The sequence below is a fragment of the Cyprinus carpio genome, chromosome B1 (genome assembly GCF_018340385.1).
Source record: "Cyprinus carpio isolate SPL01 chromosome B1, ASM1834038v1, whole genome shotgun sequence".
NCBI classification, from domain to species: domain Eukaryota; kingdom Metazoa; phylum Chordata; class Actinopteri; order Cypriniformes; family Cyprinidae; genus Cyprinus; species Cyprinus carpio.
In genome coordinates this window covers 18,459,503-18,484,033 of record NC_056597.1, presented here as the reverse complement: position 1 = coordinate 18,484,033, position 24,531 = coordinate 18,459,503, and the positions used below count along the sequence as shown (strand labels likewise).

Sequence of the window (24,531 nt, the reverse complement as noted above, 5' to 3'; positions counted from 1 at the left end):
TTTAATCAGGTTATTTTTGTCCAGTCGTGTGAAGACCTTATTGGTTGGAGCATGTGATATTCTTAAGGGGACTGACTTCATCCTGCGCTATCATTGATTCCTCCGCCACAGATCTGCCACCTAAACACCATCTGCTCCCAATGGCACTGACATGAATGCTGATGATAGATTATCATTTCAGTTCATTGTTGCTGCTGGTCGCTGGGCAACTTACATTTTATTTTTTCTGTTTTTTCATTCAAAATAATGAGATATGCCCATTCTATAGTATTCTGCTCACTAATTTGGGGGATTTTATTCTAAGTTAATTTGTCTAAGCATATCTGTGTATGAATGTGTACAGTATGTGGTTAAATGTGCACTTAAAGCTAACCTAAAGCAAAGAATAGGACTTTATACAAACTTTAGTCATAGTTATTTTTAGTTTCAAGAATGCTTGTGAATAGGATAGTTCTACAGTAACATCCACACCAGTAGGTGTCAGTATGAAGTTTAAAGCCACTTAAAAAAAATAAAACCATACAAATATTTCAAAATACAGTTTATGTATATATGTATATATTTTACCCATGTTACTAAATTCTATTTATTGTTATAATTGTGTATTTTAATAGATTTAACGTATCTTGTTTTGCTTAGTCATAGTATAGTTTAGACTAGCTTCAGTCAGTTAGAATCAATTAACAACTGAATCTGTGAATCTGAACTGATAAAATGTTTTACATACAGTACATATACAAATCTATATATTAATATGGAAATCAATAAACATTTAAACTATATGTAACTTCAAAAACTTAGACACTGCAAAATATAAAGATATATATTAATACAATATGAATGTATGTTCAAATATAAAAGCTATTTTATATGTTGGCTATGTTGAAACCTAAATGCATGCATGCAAACTACCTATATTGTGAATATTTCATATTTCATTTCTTTTATGATTAAACAGGATGTAGCGCTTTGTCCTGGGAGAGAGAGAAGCATTCATCACCTGCTTCAGAGAAAACACAGCACAGCTTGAACAACTCTCAGCTCAACTCTCTCCAACACACCCATCTACTGGCCAACAGTGAGCATTAACCATTCACTTTCACACCCTGATGTGTTTAAAGAGATCATTCAATATAAAATGAAAATTCTGTCAGTAGCTTCTCACTCTTAAGTTGTTTCAAACCTGTATGCCTTTCTATTTTCAGTTACTGGGACAGTTAATGGGGACTGGAGCATTCAAGCTTAATATGCAAAAGCCCATAGCCCATAAGACTAAATTTCAAGTCTAATCTGAAGCCAATAGATTTTTGTGATAGACTGACTTAAATTTATGTAGTTATTCCATACTTCTTTCTTCTTCTCATAGGACTGGACCTGCCCTTCATGATGATGCCCCATCCCCTGCTTCCTGTTGGACTTCCTCCCGCCTCTGTTGCCATGGCAATGAACCAGATGAACCACCTTAATACAATTGCCAACATGGTTGCCAGTGCACAGGTGCACAGCCCCGTCTCCCGGCCGACATCTGCCATCAAGGTAGGACATACTGTACACACCAGATACTGAAACACACAGCTCTTTTGCTGCAAGGTCATCAGGGACTGTTCACACAATTCTAGCTTGAGTTTATTTATTTGAGTCATTTAAGGCAATTTGCTGGTCCACTTGGTCCAAAGGGGTCAATCAAAGGTTAGGTGGCTTTCAGAGACCTGTTTTAGGTTGTTAACCATGTTCCACATCACAGCTTTGTATGGAAGCTTGTTTCTGCCACGTAATGAAAAAAAAAAAGAAAGAAAGAAAGAAAAGGTAATTGCTACTTTTTATCTCAGAATTATAATTTTTTTTCTTCTTGGAATTCTGAGTTTACATCTTGGCATTTCAATTGTTTACATCTCGCAAATCTTTTTTTTTTTTTTTTTTTTTGGTTTCTGCATGAGAATAAAAAAGGTAATTGTGACTTATTCTTCTCAGCAATTCTGAGTTCATATCTAATAATTACTCACAAAAATAATTCAGAATTGCAAGATATAACAGCAGAATTGTGAGGGAATTTTTTTTTTTATCCTGTGGCAGAAACAAGCTTCCATAGCTTACTAGCCTTACTACAAATCTGAATCTGAAAAAAGTTTTTATTCTATGACAAATCCTTCATGATGATATGAATCTTAAGGCAAGCTGACTCAGATAAACTGGGCCAATGAAGATGTGTTATCATGTGGGCAGAGTTTATTTAGGTTTGCAGGACTGAACTCTCTTTTTTTTACTTCAGCAGGAGTGTTTTGACGAGAGCCCCTCTCTGACACCATCCGTAGATGGGAATGTTCCTCAGAAAACTGAACCCTCACCTCAACTAACCAGTTCAGTTCCCAGCAGCCCCACACAGCCTTACACACACTCTCCTCAAAAAACACCCTTGGGTTTGAGTGAGTGAGTTTGCATATTAAGTAGGGCTGTCAGTTGAATTAATAACATAATAGCGTGAAATTAATTACAGTTATTAAAATGAAATTAAACAATCATCAATCTCTGCTCAGCGAATCTCACAAATGAACATACACTAAAAGTTTGGGGTGATTCCAAAAAAAAATTTTGGGGAAAAGAAATTTATACTTTTTTTTTCAGCAAGGATGCATTAATTTGACAAAAATTGACAGTAAAGGGCTACAAAATATTTCTATTTGCACTAAATGCAAAATCATATTTTCTTAGTGATAGATGGTATTTACACTGTGCAAATAGCAATGGATTCTATTTACACTTTGTAAAAAAAAAATTTGCTATTCATACTACTTATTGCAAATAATGGCAAATATCTGCACCTCAGTATTGAAGTACATTACAAAACAGTATGCAATAATAACGTATTGAGTGTAAATTATAAGTTTTATTAAAATTATTAAATGAATGCTGACTTATTGGGACAGTAAAGCCCTCCCTACACCTACCTGATACTTCATTTTCAACTTTTCGATTATTTTCCTTCATTTTTATTGAAAATAAATGCCTTTCCGATGTGATATGAGATGTGAAAAGGGACATTTGAATTCGGGTGAATCGTGTCAAAAAGTCTGAGCGGAGTTAAATAGCCTTTGCCAAAAAGGCGGGATATTTGCACAGTTAATACTGTTGGAATCAAAGAATCCTGAAAATAAAAACACAAAAAGCATTAAAAATCTTACTGACCCCAAACTTTTGGACGGTAGTGTAATTCAAATACATTATCGTGGCATATGAGTAAAACATTAAAAAAATATATTTCAGACAGAAGCATTAGAAGCTATCAGTAATACCCAATTGTTTATTTTATTTCCATGTAATTGAACATGAGCCTGTCATTGGCCTGTAGTCCAGCTGGAACACCTTATCAAACACAATGTGCTAAACCAATCCATATGTGGTTTCTGAATGTTAGTGTATTTTTCAAAGACCCAGTTACTGTGGTTAGCATCTTCATCTTGAAGTGTGATATTACTGTTGTTTCATAATATCTTGCATATAATGTCCATAGAAAACAACATTATATGATTTACATTGAGGAAAAAAAGTTAAACTAATCAACAAGGCTTGCAATGACTCTGCTGCATATACAATAACAGCACAAAGCAATATATGATGGCAATAGTCTGTGCTTCTCTGAAACTTCTTGTTTCATTTATCTGCTGTCTTTATATATCTCTTTCTCTCTCTGTAGGATATGATGTTCATGATGAACAAAGTGAGACAGACTCAACTCTGCATATGAACAGACTTTCCAATGACAGGGGTGAGTTTCCTCCACATAAACGAAATTTTATAAAAAATAAAATTTAATATAACATAACATTACAGAAAAGCCTCTCCTCTGACCTCTTCTGCTCTCATTATAGTTCAGTTATTGCACAGAGCCAATATATTGCATTGAGTTTAGTTGGGTGATGTAATGATATGTTATATGTTGTAATGGGATATTCTAGTTTCTATATACAAGTAATCTCAAAACAATTAAAATAATATGCTCATGCCTTGCTTCATCCTCTACTAGCAAATGTATAAAAAGCATAAATCGACATACAGATTGTACTTTTGTAAAATTTAGGATCAGTGAGAGTTTTTTTTTTTTATAAATTAAATTAAATTAAATTAATACTTTTATTCAACAAGGTTGTATTAAACTGACCAAAAGTGTCAGTAAAGAATTTTTTTTTAATGTTACAATAAATTCTATTATAAATCAATGCTGTTCTTTTGAACTTTCTGAAGACTGGAGTAATGGCTGCTGAAAATTCAGCTCCGCCATCACAGGATTAAATTACATTTAAATGCAATGTAATATTAAAACAGTTATTATAAATCATAATATTTCCCAATATGACTGTTTTTATTGTATTTTTAATCAAATGAATGCTGCCTTGGTGAGCATAAACAATTAACTTTCAAAAACATTAAAAAACCTTTCACTCAAAAAAAACAACCAAAAGCTAAAATAACAGGGATTTTTTTGTAGATTTATTGACTGATGTAATTTAAAGTATAACTATATATTAACCATATTCTTCAAAAAGAAAAAAAAGTTCTTATTTGCTGAAAATCTTACCCTCCTTTGTAGCTTATATATCACATCTGAGGCTAGTGTTATTTTAGTATCATTGACACGCTAGTATAGTTTTTGTTACAATTTTATATATATATATATATATATATATATATATATATATATATATTTTTTTTTTTTTTTTTTCTTATAATTTTAATATCTTTTTTAAATGTCTATATAGTTTTTTTAATTAATTTTTATATCAGTTTAAGTTTAAATTGTAGTACATCAGTTTAAACTAAATGAAAATGAGAAATGTTTCCTTGCCAACTAGCTGCAAATTTACATAACATTTACTTTATTCCATGTTATTTTTTATGATTTTAGTTTTGGTTAACTAATAACCCTGTATGAGGTAAATGACAGAATTTAAAGTTATAGCTAAACTTTTCTTTTAACAGTCAGTTGAATTCATCCCTTTGTGTTTATTATTTGACAGTTGAACAAAATGCAGTGAAACCAACAATCTTTGAGAAGATCCCAGCTCAGTCATTATCCTCTGGCTTTCCTGCGTCCCTTCTTTTCACAGACGGCCTCTCCTCCGTCGAGACGCTGCTCACTAATGTCCAGGTATAGCCATGAAGAAATGCAACACACACACACACACACACACACACACACACGCACACACACACACACACACACACACTCTCTCATACATTCAAGTTCAGCATCAATAACATGCGGACATGTGTTTCAGGGTCTGCTAAAAGTGGCTTTGGAGAACGCCCGTCTGCAGGAGAAACAGCTTCAGCAGGAGAGGAGAGAGCTCAAGATGGAGGTGTACAGAGAGAGAGAGATGAGGGAGAGTCTAGAGAGACAGCTCACCTCTGAGCTACACAGTCGAGGTGAAATGTTGCGATGTAATACATATTGGAAAAACTGAAAAAAAAAACACAAATCGTCTATTTCTATTTGATGTTTACACATGGATATTTTCTCTTCCAGCTACCATTCAGAGACGTCTGAAGAAGGAGAAGAAGGCAAAGAGGAGGTTACAGGAGGCGCTGGAATATGAGTCCAAGCGGAGAGGGCAGATCGAGCAGGCCTTACAGCAGGCCACCTCATCAGACGCTCTCACACACGGTGAGACGCTCTCACACACACTCAGAGAGTTTCATTCAGGCCGATAGTCTTTCAGCAGGCTTTGTCAGCTGTCGCTGTCTGTTAACATAGATCCAATCAGTCTGGACATGGAGACGGAGCGATGCAGAAGCCCAGAGGACAACTGCTTGTTGCAAGGTATTAAATTTAATAGAAACCTAGATGAACTGGCCTTTTTCATAGAAATAGAAATAGTACTAATATATATGCTTATATATAAAAGCTCAAAAGCACAGCATTTATTTGAAATATATATTTTTTGTAACCATGTAAAAGTTTTTTTTTTTTTTTTTTTTGTCTTTAATCAATGTAACACATTCTCGCTGAATGAAAGTATTAACCTCTGTTAAAAAAAAAAAAGTCCTTGTACAAAACATACCTATCAACACACTCGTATATACAGTGTGTATGTATATGGATGTGCACAGTTTCAGCTGTGGCTTATTCAGATTTGTTGTCTTGACCTCACTTCCCCTTTCCATCAGTCTTTCTCAGCAACACTGTGTGTCACTCGCCCGTGTCCTCCAAACAGATGAGATCATCGGCTCCCTCTGTCTCGGAGTGAAACCATTAGCAAATAAACACATAGATGAATCAAAAGACTGGGGACTAATTGCAAGGTTCCTGTGTAAGCAAAGCCTCACCGCATGAATATTCCAGCGCCGCCCTTCCACCCGTTTATCTGTTTCTGCAGCTGGCCGTTCTCACTCTCTCCCCCTCCGAGAGACAGCTAAAGCTACATGATAAATTACTTGAATTACACCTTGTGTTAATTTTATTAAAATGGCTCCCTAATGTCGAGAAAATCTGCTACACGTTGGCACAGCACTGGACTGGAGTTGTTCATTTACCGTCTGATGTCTTTTTTTCATGACATGCAAAAATTCACTATTTTAGAGAAAAGGGGCATTTGAAATTCTATAATATTTTAGAAATATAAATATTTATTTATCTATTTCTTAAATTTTAATTATGTAGTTTTTAAACATTTTGATCAAATGCTAGGCCCACCTTTTTTAACTTAATTAAAAATACATTTTCATGACTCTAAACTTAGTAAAAAAAAAAAAAACATGATTTAATTTTATTTTTAATAATTTTGATGCAGTTAAAAATTTTGGGGTTGGTACAATTTTTCATGTTTTTAAAACAAGTCTCTTATGCTCACCAAGGCTCAGTGTTGCCATGTTCGCGGTTTTTCCACGGATGCCTGGATTGCTGCAGATTGTTTTTCATGTCCGCAGGTTGAAGCTACCCCAATTACACAATATTTAGCCTTTGAAATGTGCATTTTCCCGAGAAACCCCACCAAAAAACGTGTATTTTACCCCCCGAAATGTGATTTTTAACAGGGGACCCCCCTCAAAATGTGATTGGGCAAGTTTTGAGTAGCAATTGGGCGGGTTTTGTTGTGAAAACCTGGCAACCCTGATAAGGCTGTACTTATTTGATTAAAAATACAGTAAAACAGTAATATTATCAAATATTATTTTGTGTTCTGTTTTAATATATTATAAAACGTAACTAATTCCTGTGAGGTAAAGGCTGAATTTTCACCAGCCATTAGTCCATTCTTCAGCAATTTGTGGAAACCATCATCCATTTCTTTTCAGGATTCTTTGATGAATATAAAGTTCAAAAGAACAGCATTTATTTGAAATAAATACATTTATCTTTACTGTCACTTTTGTTCAGTTTAATGCATCCTTACTAAATAAAAGTATTAATTTATTTTACAAAAACAACAATCAATCAATATCTTACTGACCCCAAAATTTTATAAAATGTAAACCACATATTACACATATTTAAATAATTGTTTAATTAATACTGAAACAGTTATCAAGGTTTCAGTCTTTTATTTTTAAATTTATCAGTCTTTACATTTACAGTAGATAGGTGCATTTTTTTCCCAGACTAATGTAATTTCAACCTGTGGTTTAGTGCTCTCAAACCTTCCTCTTGTTTTTCTTTCTTACAGAAAGCAGAACATACACAAAAAATCCAATAATGTACTAAGAAGAGGTGGATAAGGATGTTCTCCACATCACACACTTTCCGAATGCTGAAGAGAGGACTTCAAGGTTTTTTTTAATGCAGTGAGCTACATTGGAGAAGATCTTCTCCTTGACCCAATCGAATGCTCCATCCACACAACATTCCAGAATCCTTGACTGTTGTTTTATCTACATACATTGTGCTTAATTCCTTGTTTAAGCTCTGTGGAGAGCACTGTTGGTGTACTGTTACTTGTTTTGAAGCAGCGTTTGGAAGCAACTGTATGCTGTTTTGGCATTATCCCTTCAGGACAGTGACCTTCAGTCTAATGCCCTCAGGACAGGCTGAGGAAAATGAAAAAAAAAAAAAAAAAAAGTCTTTTGTTTTGTACTTGTTTAAAGACTCTGAAGAGTGTGGAATATTACATTTCATTGCTTTTCTCTTGTATGTCCATCTTCTGGTTCTACAGTCCATTTATCTCTCTTTGTAGGTCAGTTTAGCTTCTTAATACTGTTTAAAATATTCACCTGTTCTTCAGTTTGAACAACCTTATGTGGGAGTTTTCTTTGTAAGACCTTGAGTTATTTTATTGGCTTTCAGATGGAAAAACTACTGAATATTTTTGGAATGTTTCCCTCATTATTCTAAAGAGAACCTGTGGATATTGTAGATGTGGTTTCATGTTCTTAAGCATTTACAGCGATTTGATTCACTAACCATTTTAGCATAAGTTAAAACTAGACACTAAGGCCGCAGAGGATATTTTCTTATGCATTTGGCATTTTCCCCAACACACAAGTCTTTATTTAGTCTGTGAGTTACTTAAAGAGGAAAACAGACTTCCCGCAGAACAGAATTCCCTGCTGGTGTTGTCAGGATGAGGCATCCATTCGAATGCTAAATCATGTCTTGAAAGGTCTAGATCGATGTCTGTCACCATTTTGTGCACCAGAATGAACTGACAACACAAATAAACAAAGCGATGCTCATGTCACCGGTGTCACCTTGTCGTCAATAGCGTTCCTGATGAAGCTAAAGCCATCAAACAATCCTATTGATTCAGGTCATGCAAATGAGACCCCATTAGTGCTTAAATGCCTCCGCTGCTACATATCAGCCTTTACTGACACGTATCAAAGTCCTCATTAACATTCAGTTTGTGGTCAAAGCTAAGCATTGTTCCATACTGATATTTCTAGTCTACAACAGCACTCCAACAACTCCAGCTGTATGATATCCTAACAAATTATATCATGACTCAAAGTACAGTACTGTAACATGGATTTATAATATTTTTCTTTCGTATATCACCCGAGACCATAAATCTGTGGGGACCATAAATAGATTTGAAAACAATTTACTCTGATTTGGAATTGCTCCCTAAAAATGGGAAATGACCATTTGGGAACGTGGGAAAAGTGTGGTTTCAAAACTACAGCTAGCAAAAGATAGGAGCGGAAGATAAACATATGTGTTTAGGATACAGAAATGGCATCTGTTTTGCTATGATTGTTTTGTGAGAAATATATCAGTACTTGTAAACTTGAAGAGGACTGTTGCGTTTGTTTGTGTATTCAGTTCAGTTCAACATCCGGGAAAATATATTATTTTAGCTGTACACAAGTTTGGAGTCTCTGTGTTAAAGGAACTGCATACAGGATATTGTGTGAGCATTAACTAAGCAGACTGAAAAAAAAAGAAAAAGTGAAACCCCAAAGAACATGAAAAAATTTTCATTCAGAAATTGCTAGTAATTTTCACAAATTATTACAAAGAAACAGCTTGCAACAGTGAATTAAACATTAAAATCCAAGGAAAAAAAAAAAACTGAAATACTATTTTTTTTTTTTTTTTTTTTTGTGAAACATACTCTAATAATTAACTTCAAAAAAATTGTTTACATCGTACAACTGCAAACCAATACAGAAACTTGTTTTGATATTTTCTTTAAAATGATGAGACAAGTTGCGGGCTCTTTCAATTCCCTCGAGCGGGATAAACAGAAATGTGCCTGATATATCAGATTATTCCCAGGATGCATTGAGGGTGGCTGGTGTTTTCCCAGGGTGGTGCGACTATGACTATAGATAGTCATACGCACTGATTGACTGATTTGCTCATAATATTCGCAACAGAAACATGAGTTTGTTTTGTTTCTCATAAAAAAGGCAGCCCAGGTTTATTTATTTTTTTATGTGATTTGAAGAAGCTTGTAGTTTCCAGTGAGTTATAGACCCATTTCATGCACCACAGCCTTCAAATAAAGACACACATTTTGAGGAAAAGGCTTAAATAAGACATGAAAAAAAAAAATGTTTAACTAGATTACCCATATTAGGGCATGATGGGATGGAAAGGGAGGAAACATTTTGAACGGAAATTATTAAATCATGATTAAGTCATTGAACTCATGAACAACTTTTTACTTGACATCTGAAGATAACAGAGGATGTTTTTCCTCATCTAAAATGACCAACGTTTCACTCTTTTGAGTAGAAGAATGAGAAGGTTTCTTTTAATGACTGATACAAGAAAAACTAATTTATATATTTATTTATAGTCCTACACTACTGTTCAAAAGTTTGGGGTTGGTTCATGTTTTTGAAGGAAGTCCCATCAAGGATACATTTACTTGATTACAAATACATGTAGTTTAAATTTCGAGTAATTTAAAATTTGAAGTAACTTTTTTCTATTTTATTATATTTTAAAATGTAATTTATTTCTGTGATGCAAAGCTGAATTTTCAGACGTCATTACTCTAGTCTTGTGTCACATGATCTGTCAGAAATCATTATATGATGATTTAGTACTCAAGGAACATTTCTTATATTATTTCATTATAATTTTGACAAATGGTTGTGCACTAAATTTTTTGCATCATTGCCGAATAAAACTATTAATTTCTTTATATTTTATTTTTAAATCTTGACCGGTATGTATATATCAAATTTACATATGTACTGATTGTACATATGTTAACATTTGTAGTAAAAAATTATGTCTTTATCACTAATTAATGTTTTATATATATATATATATATATATTATATATATATATATATATATATATATATATATATATATATATATATAAAATCATTTTAAGTAAACATCTGCATGTTTATATGAATAAACTGTCTTCTAGCACATACAGGGTAAAAGGGCCCTCAATTCTTTACAATTAAAAGTTAAGTAGCATTTTTAAAAAAGATAAAATTAACTCAATAAACAAAATCATTATATTTTCTACAATTAGCTGAGTATCAGTTAAACAGATTATGTCAAAATGATAATGTTGTATGATTACAAATGTGGTAAAGACAGAGAAAGATTAATTATGTGGTTATTTGGGCAACATTTCCATGGGGAAACCATGCAGGGACATATAAATGATTTCACATAGACAGACATGGTCAAACAAAACTGAAAAAAAAAAAAAAAAAAAAAAAAAAAAAAAAAAAACCAAAGGCCCAGAGAAGAGAGATTCATATTCTTGCTCACACATACTGTCTCTCGTGTAATATACCAGGTGATTGCAATGTAAAAGATCAATATTTCAATTTCAGACTGAACTTTTATTCTCGAAGATTAGAGAACAATCAAATTCTCGATTTTCTCCATCTGCCAAAGGAAGAGTCTGCCAGTCTTACTGATAGCAAAAATGAAAAGGTTTTAGCCTGGGTGCAAGATATTTGTTTTTGTGAATTATTCATTGAGATGTGTTTGTGCAAGTGAATAATCATTTGCTCCAATACTGAAGGACAAATAATACAGATTGCTCAAACATAACAGAAGAGGAATGTGACATTGAGGAGTGGAAATGCGGACAAAGCCTTCTGCACTGCAGCAGGGTCACTTACTGATAAACAGGCCTCGTGACAGAAGGAACAACACACCATTATTTACATCTGTCTGAAGAGCACTGGTAGACTTGCATGTCGTTTATCCACATTAATTCTAATAATAATGAGAAAGAAATGTTAATGATATCAATTAATTCCACTTCTGTTGTTTTACTTTTCTTTCTGTTGAGGGCATAGCACTGCTCAAATAAAACAAGTTATCAATACAATACAATCAGTTAGTTTTAAATACAATGTTTACACTTTAAATTAAACTGATTTTAAATTAATTATATAGAAATACTCTGTTGCAACAAACTACCTAAAAATCATACAGAACGTCCTAGCGACACGTGCACATCACAATATATTCGAATAAAACTTGACTACAATCTCTCATCAAGCAAAGATTTGTTCTTCCTTCTTGGCGTTACCACCCCCTTGTGGTGAAGCCTGGAAACTACCGTTTAAAAAAGTTTCCTTCCGAGTTTTTTTTTTTTTTTTTTTTTAATCAGCCCAAGAGTTGTTGTCAGTTTTACTTTTTATTCATCAGTCATCTACACATCACCAAACACTTATCCTCAGCTAATGAGCTCGTGCCAAGAAACACAAAACCTGCACACGTTCCTCCAATTACAACATTTGCATATACAGTTCAACCTCAGGTCAATAGCTTTCACACACACTCCAAACAACAGTAATCAGAATAGGCATACAAACACCTGCAGGAGCTCACTTACACTCTCTCTCTCTCTCTCTCTCTCTCTCTCACACACACACACACACACACACACACACACACACACACACACACACACACACCTCTCTTTTGGAAATAGCGATGCCTGATATCAGATAAACAGCTTAAGTAAACAATACTGCTGAAGAAAATATTAAATAAAAATGTAACTCAAACATTCCCTGTGACATCACGTACATAAACACAGCAAATGCAAAAACAAATATGAACAGATCGAGCAAAAACGGTACACCCTTATTTGGAAAGCAGAAAGAAAGAAAAGGTTCCAAGTATTTTCTCAGGGTTTCTACCATTATCTGCATTACTCAAATGAGAAATGTGGGAAATTTAGAGACGTTATGAGATGCCAAGTTCAGAGTGTTCAAGCAAGAAGAAAAAACAATTAAACGATTAATTAAAAAAAAAAAAAAAAAAAAATCAGTTTGTTTAATCACAAAACAATTTTTTTATGCATTTGTCGCATCACATAAAAGTAAACCTACAAATATTTTCTACACAAAAAAAGATTAAAAAAAATATGATATTTTTATGTCTTTTAAGATTTGTACCACCTAATTATATTAATACTGAAAAAGTACGTATTTCCTTACTTGGAATCTATAAAGGATCTTTAACTATGAAATCAACGACGATTAAAAGTAACAGTAGGCATAAGAAACCTTAACTAAATCCATAACCTAAACTAAAATCAGTGGAAAATCAGTGAGAAGAGTCAGAGTGATAGAAATGAGAACCACAAGGATTTCCAGAATCCATTCCAACAACTTGCCAACTTGATTGATTCAAAACACTAGAGTTTTCAAAGGCAGATATTTCCTGAAAAAAAAAAAAAAAAAAAAGATTTTCGCTTGTTTACAATGTTACTGACATGAAACCAGCATGAGAACAAACACAAGCAAACATCCAAGCTACAGTATAGATTGATAAGTCTAGCTTTCATTTTTGGATTTGAAACGGCATTTAATTTTAGCTTGTTCCCGGATGTAGTTAATGCAACAAGTGATCTAGAATGAGGACCTCAATATTACCTTCTTCTAATAGACTAAACCTCAATGTACATCTCAGTATCAGTCATACATTTAGATATCAAGGAAACAAGTGTCAGAGAAAAAAAAAGCAAAGAAATCTATCAGAGTTCAGTTTTATCCTGATTAAGAGGAACTTTCTTCTGGATCTCTTCATCTGAGGTGTATCCAGCTTCTTCAGTTTTCCGCTTGCTGGTCTCAGTGTCAGTAAGCTTGGACTTTTTCTTCTTCTTCTTCACCTTCTCCTTTTTCTGCCCATCCTCGCTGTCTTTACCTTTCTTCTTTTTGCCCTTCTTTTTCTTCTTGTCCTCTGTGATAGCTGCAGTGTCTCCCTTTTTCCCAGCCCAGTTCTCTTTAAGACAGCCTGCAGGGAAAATCAGAAGTACGTGTTTGCACAGTCCTGATCTTTATACTGACTGTCCTCACTGTTATTAGCAACAAGGGATCAAATCAGAGCTGCATGTTTGGGAAGTGATGTCTTTTTCTGGCAGATCTATATTGGTTGCTATAGCAATGGCATAAGAGCCAGTACAATGCCATATTAATCTTTTATAACAGGAAGCAACAAGCTGGTCATATGAAGAAAAACAGCTATTTGTATTTGCTCAATTACACCCTAACTGGTATTTTCACTGAGGATTCATTACTTCGAGTACTTCTCAAACAGTATTTTGACAAATGTGACTCTGGACCACAAAACCAGTCATAAGGGTCAGTTTTTTAGCTGAATAAACAAGCTTTCTATTGATGTATGTTTTGAAGGATATGACAATATTTGGCTGAGACACAACTATTTGAAAAAAAAAAAAAAAAAACTAAAACTAAATATTGAGAAAATTGCCTTTAAAGTTGTCCAAATGAAGTTCTTAGCAATGCATATTCCTAATCAAAAATTAAGTTTTGATATATTTACACAAGGAAATTTACAAAATATCTTCATGGAACATGATCTTTACTTAATATCCTTATGATTTTTGGCATCAAAGAAAAATCGATAATGTTGACCCATACAATGTATTGCTGGTTATTTCTACAAATATACCCATGCTACTTATGATTGCTTTTGTGGTCTAGGGTCACATATATGTTTAAATTGTGTACAGTTTTTATTTAAAATAACACACACACACACACACACACACACATACATACACTATATATATATAGACAGATATAGATATAGATACGCTTTGTAAAAGTATTAATTCCTTGAAAAATGAATATTTGTCAAGGAATTAATACTTGGTCTACATATTAAATTATGTCCTTTACTATTACTGCTCCTGTGGCCTTGAGTAACTTCATGTAAAGTCTTCCCAGAAACAACAGCTCTTAAAGCTGGTGCCGATAAAGGAGATCAAAAGCTTTAGTCTGTAAGTAGTCATAATATTATGTCTAGAGCGGTTTAACTGTTATAAAAGAGGTTAGTTTCACATTACCGGTGTCTTGTCCTTTCAGCACGTGTTTTTCACACAGGTAAGTGGTGAGATCTTCCTCCTGGCTGCCTTTATACCAGTCTTCAATGACTTCTTCATACTGCTCTACCATCACATCACACTGAGGGAACAAAACACAAATCTCATACTCCCCATGTACCTGTACATATACTGCACAAACATTCATTTACATACTGTACATTGTTTTATTTACACTCCCGTTAAGCTATGCCAGTGGTTCCCAATCCTGGTCCTGGAGAACGCCCAGCACTGTCTCTCTTATCTGACACACACATTTGAGGTCTTTGCTAATGAGCTGATGAGTTGAATAAGGTGTGTTTGAATAGGGAGACATCTAAAATGTGCAGTGTTGGGGGTTCTCCAGGACCAGGATCAGGAACCACTGAGCTATGCTAATCAAAGTTATAGCTTAAAAAAGGAACATAATCTACGATTTTACAAGAAAAAAACAGCATGCCAGTTAAATAATATAGCTTAAAATGACATAAACAAGGAATTATTATCAATGTTGAAAATAGTTAACATTTTTGTGAAAACTGATGCATACTTTTCAGGATTCTTTGAATAATTGGAATAACAGCATTCATCTGAAATAGAAATATCTTGTAACATTATATATGCATTTACTGTAACTTTTGATCAATTTAAAGCATCCATGCTGAATAAAAGTATTAATTTCTTAAAAAAAAAAAAACTTAATGACCCCAAACTTTTTAACGGTAGTGTAAATATAGTTATATTTTCAGCAAATTTTAAATTAATCACATTAGTAGTAAAATTTTATGGCATCCTTTCTGAATAGAAGTATTAATTACTTTTTAAAAAAATCTTAATGACCCCAAACTTTTTAACAGTAGTGTAAATATAGTTACATTACAGCAGATCTCAAATTAATCACATTAGTGGCAAAATTTAACCCACTAACAGGCATAATTCTAAGATTTTTCAGTCACTCACATACCTGTTTTTTGAGATCTGCCACTTCTGCACTGGTCTCATTCCACAGTTCATAAGGAATGTCCATGACCACCTTCACGCCTTTATTAACCAGGTTATGTAAGGTTGAGAATGTCTCAGACATACCCTGAGCAGAGAAAGACAAATGATCAGATCTCACCAGCTATAATGCAGAATAACACATCACAGCATAAAGTAAAAAAAAATAAGACTGAAATTTAAAATTGCATACAGTACATACTACGCACCTCCATTTACTACTAGATTAATTATCAGTTAGAATTTCAAAGCTTAATTTTCAAATTGCATTTATAATATGAAATTGGCATTGCAACTTGGGGTATTTATTCTCACATAAACCAAAAAAAGTAAAATCACTGAAGTAGTGCTGCAAGAAGAAAAGGAAATGTGGTAGCCCACCTTTGCGAAGCGATTACTTCCATCTCTCTCTTTGTGTAGATTGTACTGCATGATCCTTGAGCAAACATTTTCCATCACCTCTATGAAACGAATATCACTGAAAAGCAAAAGACATCACTTAATAAAAAGCACAAGTCACACTGCATCCAAAAACAGTACGACACGGTTACTTTATGGTATTCCAGCATTTCTAGACTAGAATTAGTGAAAGAATATTGTTAACCAAACAGTTGACAGTAGCCATTGATTTCCGTATTATGGAAAAAAAAATACCATGCAAGTCAATGGCTACCGTCAACTTATTGGTTAACAACATTCTTCAAAATATCTTCTTTTGTGTTCAACAGGAGAAAGAAATTTATACAGATTTGGAAAAAGTTGAGGAAGTAAATTACATATTTTCATTTTTGGATGAATGATCCTTTTAAGGTCTAAGAAAACCAAGTGACTTACGATTTGACATATTTGATTGGCGGTGCACCTTTATCATCCAGGAAGCGGTAGTTGGTTTCGATCACTTCTTTTGTTTTGCCAGTCTCTTCAAATGCAGACTTCATTTCAATACTAAGAAATTTGCACACTATAGAAACATAAAGAACATTCAGCGCCAGAAGAGGAACAGAAAGCAGCTGCGCCTCAAATCCTAGTGTGCTGCCTACATAGACAGCATGGTTTGTCATTTCAGACCCATTCAACGTTCCAAACATGCAGCCTAGGTAGGCATCACACTAGGTTTAGAGACACATCCAGTGAGGTCCGTTGAAAAGCGGAAATTCCAAGTAAAATTTTCAAGTATGTCAATGCAATATTTTGAATTAATGATTATTAGATTTAATGAATAAAACGAGAAGTAATTAATAAAATAAAATGAAAAAAGGGCTCTTTCGACTTACAAATGTTATGAAACAAAAAAGCAGATTGCTATTGATAGAAATTGACATCTGTACTGAGTGTGATAACATATATCTCAGACCTATTATATCGTGCAAAATATGTGTCTGCGATTGCATTAAATTATTTAATCAAGAGCTGAAAATATGTGTGGAAATGCACAAGCGATTATGGTGTATTTAAAGCAAAATATTGATTTATTATAAATTAGGACAGTCTACCTTCACATTTATTTGGCAGATGCACCCACTCATCGTCCCCGCTTTTGTTAGCAGCTGCGGCACTTACGAGAAACAACACGACGCAGATAAAAACAGTCATTTTGTCAGTAGGAAATATTTACAATGTGCAATACTAAAATATAGAACATGCTTATTTATCCAGCCACTATTCTTCTGAAGCTGTCACTTCCGCTATGGCAGGTTGACGCAGACGCTGGACAAGTTGACCAATCACGAACGCCGAAGTGGCATGACGGAGCCAATGAAAAACGTGGGCGTGAACCAACACATCACGCACTAGAGATGTTTATGAAAGAACTGCTTGGTATATTATTGACAGTCCACTTAATTTAAATATAGAAAGAAAAGATACGCTTTCTTGAATATTGTAGAATAAGCGGATCATAGAAGAAAGTTTTCGTTTTGAAATTAGCTCAAAACAAATAAAATATACCAAAGAAAGTGTTTTAAATAGCGGAGTTTTTGTGCACTGGATGACGCAACCACCAGAGGGCAGTACAGTCCACATAATTAGATTCTTTCCAGGACTTGAAAATTGCGCTCATAAATTAGCATGTCATGTGTACTAATTACTACAGAGGCAATGTTGGCTAATCTTAAATTACCAAGTGCCCTCAGGAATATTTTCTGTCATTCACAAATTTCCCACTGATTTGCAGAGGCATTTTAAAAATATTTAATACTAAATATACTAATAAAGACCTTGTATTAATAATATTTGATTATATATATATAATCAAATGACATTTTTATTTACCTTTCTAAGACCAACAATTTTACTATTGTACTGGGCCAGCACTTGACCTGTAATGTAAAATCATGAGCCCAAACTGAAGGTTGAGAACCTCTGTAGGCTACATTAAAACACATTTCACATGCATTAAAATGTTCTACATTCATATCAGTGACCAAATTTTAATCAGGAATGTCATTGAAATGCATTGCAGAAGTCCCCACATTTATCTGAATTTATCCAAACAAACTCATTTATAGGCAGCTCCTGTCATCAACAGCATTATTTCAATCGACGGAGGAGGGGAATTGGATGCGTTCTTTGGACAGTATGCTGAAGTTTAACCTGACAACTATTAGTCAGCACTTCCAAGGGCACAAGAAAAAGGTTTTCATAGCCAACATGACTTGCATATGCTAAGAAATGGTAAAAGAGTCTAAAACACTATTACAGTTTGCAATTAAATAATTAACAATTCGATATGAATCAATTATTCCCAACCCTGGTAAAGTCTGCCCATTTTTACAGTGGATACAGTACTGAAGAAAATACCATACAACACGATTCATGTACCATGAAAAAAGTCTCTTATGCTCTCCAAATCTTTATTTGATGAAGAACTGAGTTAGAAATAGTGCAAATACTTCAGTCTTTAGAGTCACATGATCCTTCAGAAATCATTCTAATATATATACCATGGTACATAAATCACTGAACCATGCAATACATCATAGTGCCAATTTGACAAAACTATTGTATGATGGTGTTGGCATTACAAATATCCCCCAGGAGAACACTGTATAGTATTTAAATTTTTTTAAGGTACATTTTTGTTACTGCCAAAAATCTGGGCTTTACTTACTTTACTGTACATCCTACAGTAGAGCTGCAGCCAGGAAAGAGTAGAGCACATATCTACATTTATATCTTGTTGAGAAATGGCAAGAAATCAAAGACAACACCAGGGTTATTCAGCTTTATTGAATCTGCATATTCGGCATTCCCTTGAGTTCAGTTTCTGGCTGTCAGAACTACTTTCTATCTTCATCGTATGTTCACACATTTCCAAGGAAAAGTAGAAAGTGGTAAGAATCATACAAGAGGAGCATGTATTTCATTCAAGTGTTTACATAAGCATTTACAGTGCCTTGCCAAAAGTAACCAGGCCTTGACCAATTCTGTCATGTTACTAGATTACACAGTCCCACATTGCAATTGTGCCCTTTGTGAGGTTTCATTTGAAAGCACTGAAACAAATCTCCTAAAATGTGACATTGTATGTTACATTCAGCACCTAGAGTATAATATTTTGGAAGCTGACAGCATCACTCAGAAACGTTAAAATAGTGACCTTAGGACAATAATCTTTTTGTTGGAACATTTTTTTTTTTAGATATAAGTACCATATTGTTAAATATTCTCAAATTACTTATTTATGCTAATGTTTAGATAATTTTTGCCCCTTCACTACTTTTTATATATATTATCCAACAGAAAACCATGTCAAATTAAAAATTACCTCTGAATACATCAATGTCATATTTATAATACAGTAAAATATCAGAGCTGGTCAAAAGTCTGAATATTTTAGCATGGCGCTGTACATGGCTTGTCAGCATTCATCATCGCAGAGCAGGGGGATGTCTTATTCCATTCATGTCTCTGGACATCTCCCCTATACCTGATTATTATAATGTACTAATTAATATTCACATTTAGTAAAAAGTAAGCAGTCAAAGAAAAAGAAACAGCTCCAAAAACATTATAATAGTATAATGTATAAATAATGTCTGTCTAGACTAAAACAGTCTTGAAATTAAATCATTTGTACATGCTTTTCAAAATACAAAAATAAGATTTCAGTCATGTTAGATTCTAGCATAACTTCAGCCCTCCGGGTGCATAACACGAGTAATATCACACTATGATGTGCACGTATAATAGCACTAAAGTGAAAAATCTTCACCGCATGAGTGCCAACGGCTCACTGATCAGTTACTGAGAAAAAAACCCAAAACATCAAACCTGTTCCACCAAGAGCATGATGTCCTTAAACATACACTGTAGGTCCATATCAGATGTGTTTCTTGCTCAAGTACACTTTCCAATGAGAACTTTCTATAAAAAAGAAATACATGAACTGACAATGCTTCTGGTCACATTGGAGATATAAAGTTGAATTATTGGCATGAATTGGCTGACTCCTGTGGGTTAGGGTTAAAGTCAACATGAAACAGCACTCACAGACTATTTTACTAATGTAATGTAACATTTTTGAATAAAATAGGATATTTACTGAAAAAAAAAGACAGTTGGATGGGTTGGATCCCAACAGTAACACTCTGCGATGTGTTTTATTATTGTAACCTTTTTAAAACGAACTTTAACTGGCATTATATTACTGCGCTAAAAATTCAATAAGAAAATGTTTAAATGGCTAATTAATATTAAAGGGGTCATATGATGCGATTTCAAATTTTCCTTTCTCTTTGGAGTGTTACAAGCTCTTGGTAAATAAAGAATATCTGTGAAGTTGCAAAGACTAAAGTCTCAAATCCAAAGAAATATTCTTTATAAAAGTTGAGACTCGTCCACGCCCCTCTGAAATGGCTCGTTCTAACACGCCCCCACATCTCTACGTGGGAAGATTTGCATAACACCACCCAGATGTTCATGCAAAGAAAGAAGGCGTACCTTTTATTCTCGTTGTAGTATTGTTGTTGCTGCCGCCGCCATGTCATATAGACGCTGTGTGTTTCATTGTGAAAGCAAAACTACTTCGTCATGCCTGGAGCTGATCCGTGCTGGTTGCTGAGGAAATACATCAACTTTGCACTGTGGATCGCCGGATAGGCTTTCGCCGCGGATGAAGCGGAGTCCAGCCCGGGGTCGTCACATGTGGTTGCTGCAAGACCAAGGTACGCTCCTTCGTAGAATCTGCCTGCCACACCGTTCTCAAGCCGCCCGCCTCCGCTCACTCAAGCTGGCCGCAGCTCACTCTAGGCATCTGGCCTCTGCTCACTCAAGCCGGTGTGTAATGCTGTTTCATTGAGAAAGCAAAACTACTTTGTTTTTGCCTTCCAAAAGAAGACACGACTAGAAATCATGTTAATATCACGTTTGTAATCGGTTTTATGTTTACGTCTCGTCACTCCGGCCTGACAAGGCATCACAATATGTTAAGAGGCGTAACATATCCGTCTCACGCTTGAGGCATTCGGCCAATCACAAAGCGCTGGATAGCTGGCCAATCACAGCACACCTCGCTTTTCAGAGAGATGAGCTTTGTAAAAATGAATGCATTTCAGAAGGTGGGGCATAGAGGAGAAACAATAATGTACAGTATGTGGAAAATAATGTTTTTTTTTTTAACCTTAAACCGCATAAACATATTTCATTAAACCAAATTCACAAAATAATTTCTTTTTAGCAGCATCATGTAACCCCTTTAACATCCTGAACAGTCTACTTAACATCAGCCAAAAAGACAATTATCAAGATATTAAATATTTTGATGAAGACAAACATTTTTTTCTTTGGAATAACATGCACTGATGAATCATGCACAATAATATCTGGAATATGTATTAAGAAACTAAATCGTTTTATGTAATTTAGTGCCAAGGTAAGAAAACACATAGCATTATAAATGTAAAATGAATAAGAAACTGTAAATTATTTAAAAATCAAAATATAAAAAAACACTAGATTTAAATGTATTAACTAGATTCTTAGAAACTAAAGTGAGAATGGTCAATGGTAGTCAAAACTAGTATTGTCTTCAAAGTATCTTCCATTGTGCTCTGCAGAAGAAGAAAAAAACATACAGGTTTGGAATGACATGAAATTGATTAACAGATTTCAGAATTTTCATTGTTGGGAGAACAATATGTTGGGATGTAATGAATATACAAAAATACAACCTGGCCTGCATTTCTCTGATGATGGCATTTTCTGTCCCATTCTGAATCTCTGTCACCCGTCATTTAATGCACTCATCCCATTTCTCTTGTAAATAACTTTCGATTTGGTTAAATCTCAGAAAGAAATGACAAATATTGCAGCAGCAAACAAAAGAACGAACAGAAGAATCGGTTGTGGTTAAGGTAATAGTTATTGATATCATCATTGATTATTGTTATTATCAAAGTGCTGTACAGTACATACTAGCAATACTATAGCTGCGTGGTCACCGAATCGTCCTGTTCCGTTACCCAGCGGGAGGAGACTGGTGTTTGTCTGCCACAGGGCCCAACCAATCCCTGGAACACGTCCTCATTTGAGTCCAGGAGGCGGGAGCTGGAGGCGGAGAAACTGGAAGCACAGTGCAGGGAAGAGGGTGGGGACAGAGGTCCTAATGTCAGTAAAACATCCCTTCCGTTAGCTCTCTGTCCACTGGTCGTCATGGCACCGTCGCCCTCATTTAAAGCACCCACGTCCACCTGATTAAGGTTGGTCTCACTTCTGGTGACGGGACCGGCACCCCTTGTGAAGCCCAAGTCGTGCCAAGCCCCCGGCGGGTGAAGCAATCCATCTGAGATAGTGTAGGTTGCAGCGGTGACACCTGCCGGCTGCGGAAGGTGGCTGCCCATGCGTGAGAACAGCAGGCCAAGCCGTCTGAACGAGTTCTTCTTGGAACTAGAAAAGCGGGAAAAGCGCCTCCAAGTTCGTGAAAGTGCAGGTCTTGCTGGACCCACTGAGGATAGGGAAGAGGAGGGTGAGGGGTTCTTCCTCAGTCCGTTGATCTTTGGTTTACCCTCCCTGTATGCAGACGAGGCCGCCGCCGTCATCGTAGTAGTAGCGACCTCCATTCCCGAGATGGAGTGAAAGAGGGCGGAGACTCCGTACGATAGATCCGAGGGTGTAACGGTTTTGAAAGACACACCCTTGGCCCCGATGCTGCTCCCATCGCTGTGTTGACAAGCCTCGCCATCATCGCTGACCTCATCTCGAAGTGTGGCCTCGCTGCTGGAGGAAAAATTCCGCCGGGGCGGCTTTCGGTTGCCGAGAAGGTCCAAAACTTCATAGCGGAAACTGGAAATGTCCTGTTTCAGCTCCTAAGGCAGAGCATTATTATAGTATTACTATAACATATAGTAATACTTACAGTATATAAGTATATACTTATAGTGTTAACGTGACTTTAAGTTTCCTTTATTCAAACAACAAGCAAAAAACATTTACATTATAGAAGAATATCATGCATGCTCACAGACTACAACTCTGGCGTATCAGTGATGTTAATATTTAGTAAAATGCCCTTAAATAATAGTAATATTAAAGAAAATATTCTTGATCTAAAATCAGAAAAGCACAAATATATATTGGTTCTCATGTAACTCTGTCTTATTTAAATTGTATGTTCATCTACAGTATATAAGTGTTTGGGCTGTTTAATATTAGGATTTTGTCTAAAATCCCCCACCATGGCCCCGCTCCCAGCACCCCCCCCCCCCCCCCCCAGAAAAAAATATGTTCCTGTGGCTATGTACTGTTATTAGAAACCAGACTGTGATGGACTGACATTACTGATGTTGCTTTATGTCTTCACTGTGTGTGGTGTAATAATGTAAATATGCTGTAAAATGTGAAATGTACAGTAAATAAATGGCAGTGGTGGCTGTCAGAACTTTACCATGAAAAATACACTAGCAACATTTTAAGTTTTATGGATTGAAGTCAAATTTACTGAAAAACAATATTTCATTAACTGATGTAATACAAACTGAAAACACTGAAAGCCACATGAAAGTTCACCTTTTCCAAAAGCTGATGTAAATACTAAAATAAAGAGAGTGTACACTTACACAAACAAATTCAAAACACCATCATATACACAAAACGAGGAAATAAACATTCTTTTAAATGTCTAATGTGCATAAGTGATAAAAATCACTTAAAAATGTTACTTTTATAAGGATTTTACTGCAATGATGTGTATTACTGTATTACAGTTTTTCACTGAATATACAATAGTAAGGGAACTTTTAATCAATTAACGGGTATTTACTGCCGCATATTTGACAAAAAAAAAAAAAACATTACAATGAAAACCTGCTGTATAAATTACAGGCCTATTTATAATTATTACTTATAATTATTTTTACTATACAAATATTTTATAAATCCTAATTGACACATTTTAAAAGCTAAAAAATATATATCAATGTGTGTGCTTATAATCTTTATGTGCAAATAAAGATTATAAGAGGAAGATCAGCAGATTTTCTGTCAACACGGGGCATCTGAAGAATAATTACTTAGTCAGTGTTTTTGTTTATGAGCCTGCATTTCCTGATATTAATGCTAGATAAATAGAGAGCATTTAGTTTCAGAAGCACCTTAAAATTTTCCTCCGTCAGCCCTTCGCTTGTCTTTGCGCTGCGGATCATGGACGCCACATACCTCTTCACTAGACTACGGATGACCTCCTGAGGAGTGAAGGAGAAGAAGAGAAAGCAAGCAATCAGATAGAACTCCCTAATCTTGTTAATCTGGAAATGTACAGCTGGATCTTTGGTGTGAC

The 24,531-nt window shown here is 34.8% G+C and overlaps 3 protein-coding genes across 7 annotated transcripts in view; 1 reads left to right on the top strand and 2 right to left on the bottom strand.

Annotated features, from left to right (window-relative positions):
• Window positions 1-8,667, top strand: part of dachb (dachshund b) — a 33,496-nt gene extending 24,829 nt beyond the window's left edge. Inside the window, exons 4-12 of one of the 4 annotated variants that reach the window (XM_042716871.1) lie at window positions 959-1,078; window positions 1,367-1,536; window positions 2,273-2,357; window positions 3,692-3,763; window positions 5,013-5,143; window positions 5,274-5,421; window positions 5,522-5,659; window positions 5,750-5,815; window positions 7,659-8,667. In XM_042716871.1, coding sequence (XP_042572805.1) covers window positions 959-1,078; window positions 1,367-1,536; window positions 2,273-2,357; window positions 3,692-3,763; window positions 5,013-5,143; window positions 5,274-5,421; window positions 5,522-5,659; window positions 5,750-5,815; window positions 7,659-7,696 — 968 coding nt within the window. In that variant the 3' untranslated portion in view covers window positions 7,697-8,667. Of the gene's footprint in view, window positions 1-958; window positions 1,079-1,366; window positions 1,537-2,269; window positions 2,424-3,691; window positions 3,764-5,012; window positions 5,144-5,273; window positions 5,422-5,521; window positions 5,660-5,749; window positions 5,816-7,658 lie in introns of all 4 variants that reach the window. The other 3 variants (XM_042716869.1, XM_042716870.1, XM_042716868.1) reach the window with 3 other exon arrangements.
• A 3,382-nt stretch (window positions 8,668-12,049) lies between these two features.
• On the bottom strand, window positions 12,050-17,466 carry cnpy3 (canopy FGF signaling regulator 3). Its single transcript, XM_042716867.1, has 6 exons — window positions 17,252-17,466; window positions 16,593-16,719; window positions 16,140-16,236; window positions 15,724-15,846; window positions 14,745-14,862; window positions 12,050-13,669 (listed from the first exon to the last, which is right to left on the bottom strand). Exons 1-6 carry the CDS (start codon window positions 17,349-17,351, stop codon window positions 13,410-13,412), a joined length of 825 nt encoding a protein of 274 aa, XP_042572801.1. The 5' UTR covers window positions 17,352-17,466; the 3' UTR covers window positions 12,050-13,409.
• Window positions 17,467-21,321: 3,855 nt separating this feature from the next.
• LOC109086097 (short transient receptor potential channel 5-like) overlaps window positions 21,322-24,531 on the bottom strand; it is a 69,410-nt gene continuing 66,200 nt past the window's right edge. For both annotated transcript variants that reach the window (XM_042716865.1, XM_042716866.1), the window contains exons 10-11: window positions 24,347-24,436; window positions 21,322-23,062 (exon numbers count right to left, since the gene is read on the bottom strand). In XM_042716865.1, the coding sequence (XP_042572799.1) occupies window positions 22,181-23,062; window positions 24,347-24,436 (972 nt within the window). In that variant the 3' untranslated portion in view covers window positions 21,322-22,180. The remainder of the gene's footprint in view (window positions 23,063-24,346; window positions 24,437-24,531) is intronic.